The sequence below is a fragment of the Tachyglossus aculeatus genome, chromosome Y4 (assembly GCF_015852505.1).
Source record: "Tachyglossus aculeatus isolate mTacAcu1 chromosome Y4, mTacAcu1.pri, whole genome shotgun sequence".
In the NCBI taxonomy this organism is placed as follows: domain Eukaryota; kingdom Metazoa; phylum Chordata; class Mammalia; order Monotremata; family Tachyglossidae; genus Tachyglossus; species Tachyglossus aculeatus.
Window position 1 is genome coordinate 13,234,940 of NC_052096.1, and position 15,493 is coordinate 13,250,432.

A 15,493-nucleotide genomic window follows, 5' to 3' on the forward strand; every position below is an offset into this window, starting at 1 on the left:
CTCCCGCCGCCGGGCCCCCAGCTCCCGTTCCCGCACCGTGTCGGTCCAAGCCGGGCCGCGGGCGCTCCGTCCACGCCGGGCGAGGCCCAACGAAGAGAGGCGGGCAGGCGAGCGCGTGGCGGCTGTCGTCCGTTTTATTAGAAAAGAAAGGCAGGGCCAGCCCTGGCACCGGTTCCCCCCCGGCCCACCAGCTCTTCCCCAGGTGGTCAACGGCAGCGGGGGACGGAGGGGCGCGGGGGGTCTGGTCCCAAGGGCCAAGCGTCCACGGGGCGGGTGGTCCGAGGGGCCGCGGAGCTCAGTTCTTCTTGGGCTTGGGGGTGTCGTATTTCCGCTTACTGGAGAACCACAGCAGCAGGGGGATGCCGATGGAAGGCAGGGTCATGACTCCAAACGCCGTCCAGTCCAGCTGCGGGGAAACGGAGCAGGTTTCAGTGGGGAGGGGGGGCACGGGGACCGGAAAACCCGCCTCTCCCACCCGCGCCGGGCCCCGCGTCCCACCCCCCCCCCCCGGCCCCGCGGACGACGGGGGGATGCGTACGAAGTGTGGAGAAAACCGCCGGTCAAAGTCCCGCTGCGCTAGGATCCCGCCCTGGCCGGGGGCGCTGGTGAAGCCCACCTAGGAGAGGGAGGATGGAGAGGGAGGTCACCGCGGTGGGGGGGACCGTCGTCGGCCCGGGAGCGCGATCGTCATCATCATCATCAATCGTATTTACTGAGCGCTTACTGTGTGCAGAGCACTGGACTAAGCGCTTGGGAAGTCCAAACTGGCAACATCTAGAGACGGTCCCTACCCAACTGTGGGCTCACAGTCTGAAAGGGGGAGACAAAACCAAACATACTAACAAAATAAAATCAATAGAATAAGTACAGGTAAAATAAAGAGTAATAAATATGTACAAACATATATCATCATCATTATCATCAATCGTATTATTGAGCGCTTACTGTGTGCAGAGCACTGGACTAAGCGCTTGGGAAGTCCAAACTGGCAACATCCAGAGACGGTCCCTACCCAACAGTGGGCTCACAGTCTAAAAGGGGGAGACAAAACCAAACATACTAACAAAATAAAATAAATAGAATAAGTACAGGTAAAATAAAGAGTAATAAATATGTACAAACATATATCATCATTATCATCAATCGTATTATTGAGCGCTTACTGTGTGCAGAGCACTGTACTAAGCGCTTGGGAAGTCCAAATTGGCAACATATAGAGACAGTCCCTACCCAACAGTGGGCTCACAGTCTAAAACGGGGATATATACATATATACATATAAATACGATTGATGATGATACATATGTATATATACATATATACAGAATTAAATCATTCTGAAGTCCAAGTGCTGCTAAGAATTTTGAAGCATCCTCTAAGACTCACAAACATGTTTTTTCACTCCTCCGTTTTACTATTAGATTTGGCGAGAAGGCTGCCGAAAGATTGGGAACCTCCTTTCTACAGTGCGTTTCTGTCCTGGATAGGATGTGACCGGTGTTGAAGGAAATGACTGTAGGTATGTATCATCATCATCAATTGTATTTATTGAGCGCTTACTGTGTGCAGAGCACTGGACTAAGTGCTTGGGAAGTCCAAACTGGCAACATCTAGAGACGGTCCCTACCCAACAGTGGGCTCACAGTCTAAAAGGGGGAGACAAAACCAAACATACTAACAAAATAAAATAGAATAGATACGTACGGGTAAAATAGAGTAATAAATATGTACAAACATATATCATCATCATCAATCGTATTTATTGAGCGCTTACTATGTGCAGAGCACTGGACTAAGCACTTGGGAAGTCCAAATTGGCAACATCTAGAGACAGTCCCTACCCAACAGTGGGCTCACAGTCTAAAAGGGGGATATATACATATACATATGTATATATACATATATATACATATATACAGAATTAAATCATTCTGAAGTCCAAGTGCTGCTAAGAATTTTGAAGCATCCTTTAAGACTCACAAACATGTTTTTTCACTCCTCCGTTTTACTATTAGATTTGGCGAGAAGGCTGCCGAAAGATTGGGAACCTCCTTTCTACAGTGCGTTTCTGTCCTGGATAGAATGTGATCGGTGTTGAAGGAAATGACTGTAGGCATGTATCATCATCATCATCAATCGTATTTATTGAGCGCTTACTGTGTGCAGAGCACTGGACTAAGCGCTTGGGAAGTCCAAATTGGCAACATCTAGAGACAGTCCCTACAGTGCATTTCTGTCCTGGACAGAATGTGACCGGTGTTGAAGGAAATGACTGTAGGCATGTATCATCATCATCATCATCAATCGTATTTATTGAGCGCTTCCTGTGTGCAGAGCACTGTCCTAAGCGCTTGGGAAGTCCAAATTGGCAACATCTAGAGACGGTCCCTACCCAACAGGGGGCTCACAGTCTAAAAGGGGGAGACAAAACCAAACATACTAACAAAATAAAATAAATAGAATAGATACGTATGGGTAAAATAGAGTAATAAATATGTACAAACATATATCATCATCATCAATCGTATTTAGTGAGCGCTTACTATGTGCAGAGCACTGTACTAAGAGCTTGGGAAGTACAAATTGGCAACATCTAGAGACGGTCCCTACCCAACAGTGGGCTCACAGTCTAAAAGGGGGATATATACATATACATATGTATATATATATGTATACATATGTATATATACACATACATATGTATATATACACATACATATGTATATATACATATACATATGTATATATACACATACATATGTATGCAGCACTGGGACTTCAGAATGATTTAATTCTGTATATATGTATATATATGTATATATACACATACATATGTATATATACACATACATATGTATATATACACATACATATGTATATATACATATACATATGTATACATATACATATGTATATATACATATGTACATATACAGGTACACGTATACACATACATATGTATATATACACATACATATGTATGCAGCACTTGGACTTCAGAATGATTTAATTCTGTATATATGTATATACACATACATATGTATATATACATATACATATGTATATATACATATGTACATATACAGGTACACATATACACACACATATGTATATATACATATACATATGTATATATACACATACATATGTATGCAGCACTGGGACTTCAGAATGATTTAATTCTGTATATATGTATATATACATGTGTATATGTACATGTACATATGTATATATACACATACATATGTATATGTACATATACATATGTACATATACATATGTATATGTACATATACATATACATATGTATATATGCATATATATACATATATACAGAATTAAATCATTCTGAAGTCCCAGTGCTGCTAAGAATTTTGAAGCATCCTTTAAGACTCCCAAACATGTTTTTTCACTCCTCCGTTTTACTATTAGATTTGGCGAGAGTGCTGCCGAAAGATTGGGAACCTCCTGTCTACAGTGCGTTTCCGTCCTGGATAGGATGCGACCGGTGTTGAAGGAAACGACTGCGGGCACGTATGGGACTCACCACGACGGGCCCCTCCTCCTGGCTCAGGTAGGTGACGGTGGCCGAGGTGAAGTTGAAGTAGCCGGCCTGCAGCGGCCGGAGGACCACCGTGTGGGAGACGTTGCTGGCCCTGGGGGCCGGGGCAAGCGGTCAAGGGCAACGGCGGGCCGGGAGGGGACGGGCACCCGCGCGCAAACCCGGACACGGCTGCCCCTCCGCCAGCCCACGACACCGGGGCCTGTTTCACCGACTAAGCCGGGCGTTGTCAATCAATCAATCAATCAATCAATCAATCGTATTTATTGAGCGCTTACTGTGTGCAGAGCACTGGATTAAGCGCTTGGGAAGCACAAGTTGGCAACATATAGAGACGGTCATCATCATCATCATTCGTATTTATTGAGCGCTTACTGTGTGCAGAGCACTGGATTAAGCGCTTGGGAAGCACAAGCTGGCAACATATAGAGACGGTCATCATCATCATCATTCGTATTTATTGAGCGCTTACTGTGTGCAGGGCACTGGACTAAGCGCTTGGGAAGCACAAGTTGGCAACATATAGAGACGGTCATCATCATCATCATTCGTATTTATTGAGCGCTTACTGTGTGCAGAGCACTGGATTAAGCGCTTGGGAAGCACAAGCTGGCAACATATAGAGACGGTCATCATCATCATCATTCGTATTTATTGAGCGCTTACTGTGTGCAGGGCACTGGACTAAGCGCTTGGGAAGTCCAAGTTGGCAACATATAGAGACAGTCCTCATCATCATCATTCGTATTTATTGAGCGCTTACTGTGTGCAGGGCACTGGACTAAGCGCTTGGGAAGTCCAAATTGGCAACATACAGAGACAGTCCCTACCCAACAGTGGGCTCACAGTCTAAAAGGGGTAGATGGAGAACAAAACCAAACGTACTAACAAAATAAAATAAATAGAATAGATATGTACAAATAAAATAAATAAATAGGGTAAAAAATATGTACCAACATATATACATATATACAGGTGCTGTGGGGAAGGGAAAGAGGTAAGATGGGGGGGATGGAGTTGAGGAGATATACCAGCTGGCCCCAGGGAAGCCAGAAAAACCACCAAAAACACAGAAGCGGCGTGGCTCGGCGGAAAGAGCACAGGCTTTGGAGTCAGAGGTCATGGGTTCAAGTCCCGGCTCTGCCAATTGTCTGTCAATCAATCAATCATATTTACTGAGCGCTTACTGTGTGCAGAGCGCTGGACTAAGCGCTTGGGAAGTACAAGTTGGCAACATATAGAGACTCAGTGGGAAAAGCACGGGCTTGGGAGTCAGAGGTCATGGGTTCGAATCCCGGCTCCGCCACATGTCTGCTGTGTGACCTTGGGCAAGTCACTTAACTTCTCTGAGCCTCAGTTTCCTCAGCTGTAAAATGAGGATTACTAAAGTGAGCCCCACGTGGGACAACCTGATCACTTTGTATCCCCCGAGCGCTTAGAACAGTGCTTTGCACATAGTAAGCGCTTAACAAATGCCAACATTATTATTATTATTATAGTAAGCCCTTAACAAATGCCAATATTATTATTATTATAGAGACAGTCCCTACCCAACAGTAGGCTCACAGTCTAAAAGGGGGAGACAGAGAACAAAACCAAACATACTAACAAAATAAAATACATAGAATAGATATGCACAAGTAAAATAGAGTTATCAATGAATCAATCGTCTTTATTGAGCGCTTACTGTGTGCAGAGCACTGGACTAAGTGCTTGGGAAGTACAAGTTGGCAACATATAGAGACGGTCCCTATCCAACAGTGGGCTCACAGTCTAAAAGGGGGAGACGGAGAACAAAACCAAACATACTAACAAAATAAAATAAATAGAATAGATATGCACAAGTAAAATAGAGTAATAAATATGTACAAACATATATACAGGTGCTGTGGGGAGGGGAAGGAGGTAAGATGGGGGGATGGAGAGGGGGATGAGGGGACTGAACTGATGAACTTGAGAACTTGTACATATCTATTCCATTTATTTTATTTTGTTAATATGTTTTGTTTTGCTCTCTGTCTCCCCCTTCTAGACTGCGAGCCCGCTATTGGGTAGGGACCATCTCTCTATGTTGCCAACTTGGACTTCCCAAGCGCTTAGTACAGTGCTCTGCACCCAGTAAGTGCTCAATCAATACAACTGATTGATTGATTGATGATCATCCTAAAGAAAACTGAGGAGATGTACCAGCTGGCCCCAGGGAAGCCAGAAAAACAACCAAAAACACGGAAGCAGCGTGTCTCGGCGGAAAGAGCACAGGCTTTGGAGTCAGAGGTCACGGGTTCAAATCCCGGCTCTGCCAATTGTCAGCTGGGTGACTTGGGGCCTCAGTTACCTCGTCTGGAAAATGGGGGTTAAGACTGTGAGCCCCCCGTGGGACAACCTGATCACCTTGTAACCTCCCCAGTGCTTAGAACAGTGCTTTGCACGTAGTAAGCGCTTAATAAATGCCATCGTTATTATTATTATTATTATATGTTGGGAACAGAGAGTCAAATGCTGCCACAGGGTTGTTACCTAGGCAGTACACTGGCCAATGACACGGTAATAGACATGAAAAGAACGACTCTTTTCAGTAAAAAAAAACTTAAGAGTTAGAGGCATGGAGACAAAAGAAAAAATAACACCAACTGCTGGAAATATTAAACTTACTAAAACAACAACAGACGTTTTTGTGCACGATGAGGTTGGGTTCTTGCGTTGCCCTTTCCAACCTCACACACAAATATGAATTTCACCACTAGCGTCTTTGAATGCAGAGGACGTTATACGTATCTTATAATTTTATATTCTAAATTGATTCATTTCGACAAATAGACACATGTTTATCCGTCACACGTCTCCACGTTTCGTTCTGTTGTCTGTCTCCCCCTTATAATAATGATGGCATTTATTAGGCGCTTACTGTGTGCAAAGCGCTGTTCTAAGCCCCTTCTAGACCGTGAGCCCGGTGTTGGGACCGGCTCTATATCAATCGATCGTATTTACTGAGCGCTTACTGTGTGCAGAGCACTGGACTAAGCGCTTGGGAAGTACAAGTTGGCAACATATAGAGACAGTCCCTACCCAACAGTGGGCTCACAGTCTAAAAGACTATATGTTGCTGACCTGTACTTCCCAAGCGCTTAGTACAGTGCCCAGACTGAGCCCCTTCCTTCCTCTCCCCCTCATCCCCCTCTCCATCCCCCCATCTTACCTCCTTCCCTTCCCCACAGCACCTGTATATATGTTTGTACATATTTCTCTATTTATTTGTTTTACTTGTACCTATCTATTCTATTTATTTTATTTTGTTAGTATGCTTGGTTTTGTTCTCTGTCTCCCCCTTTTAGACTGTGAGCCCACTGTTGGGTAGGGACTGTCTCTATATGTTGCCAACTTGGACTTCCCAAGCGCTTAGTACAGTGCTCTGCACATAGTAAGCGCTCAATAAATATGATTGATTGATTGATTCTTGGGATCATTCAATACAACAGAGGTGGTAGACCTGTCTCCTGACTGCAGGGATCAAGTGCTTGAATAGTAGAATGTAGTGCTTGGTACAGTGCTCTCCACACAGTAAGCGCTCAATAAATACGATTGATTGATTGCTCTGCACTCATTTAATCGTATTTATTGAGCGCTTGCTGTGTGCAGAGCACCGGACTAAGCGCTTGGGAAGTACCAGTTTGGAGACGGTCCCTACCCAACAGCGGGGTCACAGGCTGCGCACAGTAAGCGCTCACTAAATACGATGGAATGAATGAATGAGGGCCCCCCAGCCGGACACCTCCTCCTCCCCGTAACTCAGCCTTCATCCATCGGATTTATCGAGCGCTTACTGCGTGCAGAGTAAGCCCCTCTCCCGTCCAGCCCTCCGCCCCCGCCGGCTGCGGGGTGGCCTTCCCCGGGGACGCCGGAGAAAGGATACGGGGCGATCCGGTCCCACTTGACGTTGAGCATCCCGGAGACGATGCCGAAGTCTTCCGGGGGGAAGGAGTCGTCGGTCAGCTCCACGTCCAAGGCGGCGCTGGAGCCGACGTTGTAGATGTTGTACTGCAGGGTCAGGTCTTTGCCCTCCACCGCGTACCGGTTGAGGAGCGACTTGGAGGCCAGCAGCCGGGCGCCTCCCTCCTCACCGCGGGCGCCGGACAGGAGGGCCAGCAGGGCCAGAGCCGACAACGCCAGGAGCTTCATCTGCGGGGGAAAAACACGGACAGGCTGACCATCAATGGGTGGGCAGAGTGCAGGGGGGGTGTCTGAGGGGCGGGGAGAGAGGTACCCCCAGACGCGGAGACGCTCAGGAAGCAAGGGGGAGACACAAACACAAGGACGGCCACGTTGAAACACGGACACGGCCGGTGGAGAGACGGCCACGGGTTGGGGGGAGCGGGAGATGAGAGACAGAGACAAGAATGGGGGGTGGGAGAGACACAGGGGGAGTCGAGCGATGGAGACACCGAGAGGAGAGACGGGCACGGGGGGTGGGTGGGGGATACAGGAGGAATCGAGAGGAAGAGACAGGCATGGGGGAGATACAGAAGGAGATGAGAGACAGAGACACAGGGAAGAGAGACAGGCATGGGGGAGATGAGAGACGAGACATCGAGAGGAGAGACAGGCACGGGGAGTGGGGGATACAGGAGGAGATGAGAGACAGAGGCACAGGGAAGAGAGACAGGCCTGGGGGGTGGGGGAGATACAGGAGGAGACGAGAGACAGAGACACAGGGAAGAGAGACAGGAATGGGGGAGATGAGAGATGAGACAGCGAGAGGAGAGACAGGCACGGGGGGGGGCGGAGGATACAGGAGGAGATGAGAGACAGAGACTTCCCCCAGGCCTGAAGAGTCGAGAGGCAGAGACACATGGAAGAGAGACAGGCCTGGGGGGTGAGGGAGATACAGGAGGAGACGAGAGACAGAGACACCGAGAGGAGGGACGGGCACGGGGGGTGGGGGATACAGAAAGAGTCAAGAGACGGAGGCACATGGAAGAGAGACAGGCATGGGGGGTGGAGGAGATACAGAGGAGACAGAAACACAGGGAAGAGAGACAGGCCTGGGGGGTGGGGGAGATACAGGAGGAGATGAGAGACAAGAGACATAGGAAAGAGAGACAGGCCTGGGGGAGATACTGGAGGAGACGAGAGACAGAGACACAGGGAAGAGAGACAGGCATGGGGGAGATACACGAGGAGACGAGAGACAGAGACACAGGGAAGAGAGGTAGGCATGGGGGGTGGGGGAGACACAGGAGGAGACGAGAGACAAGAGACACAGGAAAGAGAGACAGGCCTGGGGGAGATATATAGGAGGAGACGAGAGATAAGAGACACAGGAAAGAGAGACAGGTGTGTGGGGGTGGAGGAGATATAGGAGGAGTCCAGAGACAGAGACACAGGAAAGAGAGACAGGCCTGGGGGGTGGGGGAGGTACAGAAGGAGATGAGAGACAAGAGACACAGGAAAGAGAGACAGGCCTGGGGGAGATACAGGAGGAGACGAAAGACAGAGACACAGGAAAGAGAGACAGCATGGGGGAGATACAGGAGGTGAGAGACAAGAGACACAGGAAAGAGAGACAGGCATGGGGGAGATACAGGAGGCGAGAGACAAGGGACACAGGAAAGAGAGACAGGTGTGGGGGGTGGAGGAGATACAGGAGGAGTCCAGAGACAGAGACACAGGAAAGAGAGACAGGCCTGGGGGGTGGGGGAGATACAGGAGGAGACGAGAGACAAGAGACACAGGAAAGAGAGACAGGCCTGGGGGAGATACAGGAGGAGACGAGAGACAGAGACACATGAAAGAGAGACAGCATAGGGGAGATACAGGAGACGAGAGACAAGAGACACAGGAAAGAGAGACAGGCATGGGGGAGATACAGGAGGAGTCGAGAGACAGAAACACATGGAAGAGAGACAGGCATGGGGGAGATACAGGAGGAGACGAGAGACAAGAGACACAGGAAAGAGAGACAGGCCTGGGGGGTGGGGGAGACACAGGAGGAGACAAGAGACAAGAGACACAGGGAAGAGAGACAGGCATGGGGGAGATACAGGAGGAGATGAGAGACAGAGACACAGGAAAGAGAGACAGTCCTGGGGAGTCGAAAGACAGAGACACATGGAAGAGAGACAGGCCTGGGGGGTGGGGAAGACACAGGAGAAGACGAGAGACAGAGACACAGGAAAGAGAGACAGCATGGGGGAGATACAGGAGACGAGAGACAAAGACACAGGGAAGAGAGACAGGCGTGGGGGAGGATACAGGAGGAGACAGGAAACAGAGACACATGGAAGAGAGACAGGCCTGGGGAGTCGAGAGACAGTGACACATGGAAGAGAGACAGGCCTGGAGGTGGGGGGGGGGATACAGGAGGAGACGAGAGACAAGAGACACAGGAAAGAGAGACAGGCCTGGAGAGTCGAGAGACAGTGACACATGGAAGAGAGACAGGCCTGGAGGTGGGGGGGATACAGGAGGAGACGGGAGACAAGAGACACAGGAAAGAGAGACAGGCCTGGGGGAGATACAGGAGGCGAGAGACATAGACACAGGGAAGAGAGACAGGGGTGGCGGGGGTGAGATACTGGAGGAGACAGGAAACAGAGACACCGAGGAGAAAGACAGGCATGGGGGGTGGGGGAGATACTGGAGGAGACGAGAGACAGAGACACAGGGAAGAGAGACAGGCCTGGGGAGTCGAGAGTCAGAGACACATGGAAGAGAGACAGGCCTGGGGGGTGGGGGAGATAAAGGAGGAGATGAGAGACAGGCCTGGGGAGTCGAGAGTCAGAGACACATGGAAGAGAGATAGGCCTGGGGGGTGGGGGAGACACAGGAGGAGACGAGAGACAGAGACACAGGGAAGAGAGACAGGCATGGGGGAGTCGAGAGTCAGAGACACAAGGAAGAGAGACAGGCCTGGGGGTGGGGGAGATAAAGGAGGAGATGAGAGACAGGCCTGGGGAGTCGAGAGTCAGAGACACATGGAAGAGAGATAGGCCTGGGGGGTGGGGGAGATACAGGAGGAGACGAGAGACAGAGACACAGGGAAGAGAGACAGGCATGGGGGAGTCGAGAGTCAGAGACACAAGGAAGAGAGACAGGCCTGGGGGTGGGGGAGATAAAGGAGGAGATGAGAGACAGAGACACCGGGAATAGAGACAGGCCTGGGGGGTGGGGGAGATAAAGGAGGAGATGAGAGACAGGCCTGGGGAGTCGAGAGTCAGAGACACATGGAAGAGAGACAGGCCTGGGCGGTGGGGGAGACACAGGAGGAGACGAGAGACAAGAGAGAGATGCAGGAGGCGAGAGACAGAGACACACAGGAGAGACAGGAGGAGATGAGAGACACAGGGAAGAGAGACAGGCCTGGGGGAGACGACAGATGGAGACCCTAGGGCAGAGAGACAGGCCCACCAAGAGACGGTGGAGAAGGTGAAGAGACAACGAGGAGAGACAGAGAGACAGAAGAGAGACAGAAAGAAGGCAGAGAGAGCCATCTCCCAGACCTACCGCCCCCCCACCGCCGCCTGCTTTCCCCAGCGACGTGGCCCAAGCTCCCTCCGCGCATGCGCACACCCCCCTCCCCGCTCCGGACCCACCGCGCATGCGTGCCCCTCCCCTCCCCCCGCGCAAGCGCGCCACCCGGACCGGAAGACGGAGTCAGCGCCCTGGCGGAGCGGAAGTCGCGGCCCAGCCGCGGGGCCTTGTGGGAGTTGTAGTCCCCCCTTCGGCCGCCATCTTCCCCCTCCCCTCTTTATTTGTAACATTTTCTGTCGACGCTTGCTATGCGCCGGACACTGTTCTAAGCGCTGGACTGTCATTCATTCATTCAGTCGTGTTTATTGAGCGCTTACCGTGTGCAGGGCACTGTACTGAGCGCTTGGGAAGTACAAATTGGCAACATCTAGAGATGGTCCCTACCCAACAGCGGGCTCACCGTCTAGAATCAATAATAATAATGGCATTTGTTAAGCACTTACTATGTGCAAAGCACTGTTCTAAGCGCTGGGGAGGGGAAACAATGTAATGAGGTTGCCCCACGTGGGGCTCACAGTCTTCACCCCCCTTTTACAGATGAGGAAACTGAGGCTCAGAGAAGTGACTTACCCAAGGTCACACAGCGGACATGTGGCAGAGCCGGGATTCGCACCTATGATCTCTGACTCCAAAGCCCGGGCTCTTTCCACTGAGTCACGCTGCTCAATCAATCCATCGTATTTATTGAGCGCTTACTGCGTGCAGAGCACTGGACTAAGCGCTTGGGAAGTCCAAGTTGGAAACATATAGAGACAGTCCCTACCCAACAGTGGGTTCACAGTGAAAAAGGGGGAGACAAACGACAAAAAAAGCGGACAGGTGTCGGTCAAGGTGCAAGATAATCCAACTATATAAGCTGTGTATAGAGCTATAATTCCATTTATTCCGATGGCGCCGACACCTGTCCGCTCGTTTTGTTGTTTGTCTCCCCTTTCTAGACTGTGAGCCCGTTGTCGGGTAGGGACCATCTCTAGATGTTGCCAATTTGTACTTCCCAAGCGCTCAGTACAGTGCCCCGCACACGGTCAGCGCTCAATAAATACGATTGAATGAATGACTTTGGTCGCAGTCCACGTCCCACGTGGGGCGCGCAGTCTTAATCCCCGTTTTACCGCTGAGGCCCAAATAAGTGAAGTCAGTCAGTTGTATTTAGGCCCCGCTGAATAATAAATAATAATAATGATGGTATTTGTTAATAATAATGGCATTTATTAAGCACTTACTACGTGCAAAGCACTGTTCTAAGCGCTGGGGAGGTTACAAGGCGATCTGGTTGTCCCACGGGGGCTCACAGTCTTCATCCCCATTTTACAGATGAGGGAACTGAGGCCCAGAGAAGTTAAGTGACTTGCCCAAAGTCACCCAGCTGACAATTGGCAGAGCTGGGATTTGAACCCATGACCTCTGACTCCAAAGCCCGTGCTCTTTCCGCCGAGCCACGCTGCTTCTCTATTTGTTAAGCTTTTACTATGTGCAAATCACTGTTCTAAGCGCTGGGGTAATAATAATAATAATAATGATGATGGTATTTGTTAAGCGCTTACTATGTGCAAATCACTGTTCTAAGCGCTGGGGTCGATACAAGGCGATCAGGTTGTCCCACGTGGGGCCCACAGTCTTCATCCCCATTTTACAGAAGAGGGAACTGAAGCACAGAGAAGTTCAGTGACTTGTCCAAAGTCACACAGCTGGCAACTGGCGGAGCTAATGAAGCTAAATGAAGTGTCAGTCAGTCAGCAGGTCATCATCATCATCATCAATCGTATTTATTGAGCGCTCACTACGTGCAGAGCACTGTACTAAGCACTTGGGAAGTACAAATTGGCAACATCTAGAGACAGTCCCCACCCAACAGTGTCATATTTACTGGGCGCTTATTTTGTGCCGAGCTCTGTACTAAGAGCTTGGGCGAGTACAATATAAGGGACACGTTCTTACAGTCATTGCTCAAGAACGGTTTCCGTCGAGCGCTTGCTATGTGCCGGACGCTGTTCTAAGCGCTGGACGAGGTGCGAGATAATCAATTTATAGAGCTGTGTATATAGCTATAATTCTATTTATTCTGATGGTACTCACACCCGTCTGCTTGTTTTGTTTCGTTGTCTGTCTCCCCCTTCTAGACTGTGAGCCCGTTGTTGGGTAGGGACCGTCTCCAGATGTTGCCAATTTGTACTTCCCAAGCGCTTAGGACAATGCTCTGCACACAGTAAGCGCTCAATAAATACGACTGAATGAATGAATCACACAGCAGACAAGTTCATTCATTCGATCGTATTTATTGAGCGCTTACCCTATGGCAGAGCACTGTACTAAGTGCTTGGGGAAGCGCAATACAATAAACAATGACTTTCCTGCCCACAAAGAGCAAGTGGCAGAGTCAGGATTAGAACCCAGGTCCCTCTGACTCTCAAGCCTGGGCTTTGATATACATGGTAGCTCGCTCTCTTCCTCCCTTCAAGGCCCTACGGGGAGCTCACCTCCTCCAGGAGGCCTTCCCAGACTGAGCCCCTTCCTTCCTCTCCCCCTCTCCATCCCCCCATCTTACCTCCTTCCCTTCCCCATAGCACCTGTATATATGTTTGTACATATTTATCACTCGTTTATTTATTTATTTATGGTTGTACATATTTATTACTCTATTTATTTTACTTGTACATTTCTATCCTATTTATTTTATTTTGTTGGTATGTTTGGTTCTGTTCTCTGTCTCCCCCTTTTAGACTGTGAGCCCACTGCTGGGTAGGGACTGTCTCTATGTGTTGCCAATTTGTACTTCCCAAGCGCTTAGTACAGTGCTCTGCACATAGTAAGCGCTCAATAAATATGATTGATTGATTGATTGATTATTTTACTTGTACATATCTATTCTATTTATTTTATTTTGTTAGTATGTTTAGTTTTGTTCCCGTCTCCCCCTTTTAGACTGTGAGCCCACTGTTGGGTAGGGATTGTCTCTATGTGCTGCCAACTTGGACTTCCCAAGCGCTTAGTCCAGTGCTCTGCACACAGTAACCACTCAATAAATACGATTGATGATGCTGATGGTGTTTGCGCTTACCGTGTGCTGGGGACCGTTCTAAGCACCGGGGTAGTTCATTCATTCATTCAATCGTATTTATTGAGCGCTTACCGTGTGCAGAGCGCTGTACTAAGCGCTCGGGAACTCCAAGTTGGCAACCCAGAGAGACGGTCCCTACCCAACAGCGGGCTCACGGTCTAGAAGTAGTAGTTCTAAGGTAATCCGGTCGGACACAGTCCCTGTCCCGCATGGCGCGCCCAGTCTTAATCCTCACTTTACAGGGGAGGGAATGGAGGCCCAGAGAGGTGAAGTGACTTGCCTAAGGCCACCCAGCAGACACGCAGAATTAGAACTCAGGTCCTTCCGACCCCCAGGCCTGTGCTCTATCCGCTAGTTCGTGCTGCCGCCCTTCCCCAGGCCCGGCCCCACCAAGAGGGGCTATTTATTTTATTTTGTTAGTACGTTTGGTTTTGTTCTCTGTCTCCCCCTTTTAGACTGTGAGCCCGCTGTTGGGTAGGGACTGTCTCTAGATGTTGCAATTTGTACTTCCCAAGTGCTTAGTACAGTGCTCTGCACATAGTAAGCGCTCAATAAATACGATTGATGATGATGATGAAGAGGGCTCAGCTCCTTCCCAGACTGAGCCCTTCCTTCCTCTCCCCGTCGTCCCCCTCTCCATCCCCCCCCCATCTTACCTCCTTCCCTTCCCCACAGCACCTGTATATATGTATATATGTTTGTACATATTTATTATTCTATTTATTTATTTTACTTGTACATATCTATTCTATTTATTTTATTTTGTTAGTATGTTTGGTTTTGTTCTCTGTCTCCCCCTTTTAGACTGTGAGCCCGCTGTTGGGTAGGGACTGTCTCTAGATGTTGCCAATTTGGACTTCCCAAGCGCTTAGTCCAGTGCTCTGCACATAGTAAGCGCTCAATAAATACGATTGATGACGATGATGAAGAGGGCTCAGCTGCCCTCTTGCCCTCAGTGGTCCAGGAGGCCTTCCCAGACGGAGCCCCTTCCTTCCTCTCCCCCTCGTCCCCCTCTCCATCCCCCCCATCTTACCTCTTTCCCTTCCCCACAGCACCTGTATATATGTATATATGTTTGTACATATTTATTATTCTATTTATTTATTTTACTTGTACATATCTATTCTATTTATTTTATTTTGTTAGTATGTTTGGTTTTGTTCTCTGTCTCCCCCTTTTAGACTGTGAGCCCACTGTTGGGTAGGGACCGTCTCTATATGTTGCCAATTTGTACTTCCCAAGCGCTTAGTCCAGTGCTCTGCACATAGTAAGCGCTCAATAAATACGATTGATGACAATGATGAAGAGGCCTCAGCTGCCCTCTTGCCCTCAGTGGTCCAGGAGGC

At 49.1% G+C, this 15,493-nt stretch overlaps 1 protein-coding gene across 1 annotated transcript; it reads right to left on the reverse strand.

Moving 5' to 3' along the window:
• Nucleotides 1-116: 116 nt before the first annotated feature.
• On the reverse strand, nucleotides 117-11,128 carry SSR2 (signal sequence receptor subunit 2). The gene is made up of 5 exons (XM_038768598.1): nucleotides 11,063-11,128; nucleotides 7,473-7,738; nucleotides 3,548-3,656; nucleotides 539-616; nucleotides 117-406 (listed from the first exon to the last, which is right to left on the reverse strand). Exons 2-5 carry the CDS (start codon nucleotides 7,736-7,738, stop codon nucleotides 296-298), a joined length of 564 nt encoding a protein of 187 aa, XP_038624526.1. The 5' UTR covers nucleotides 11,063-11,128; the 3' UTR covers nucleotides 117-295.
• Nucleotides 11,129-15,493: the final 4,365 nt, after the last annotated feature.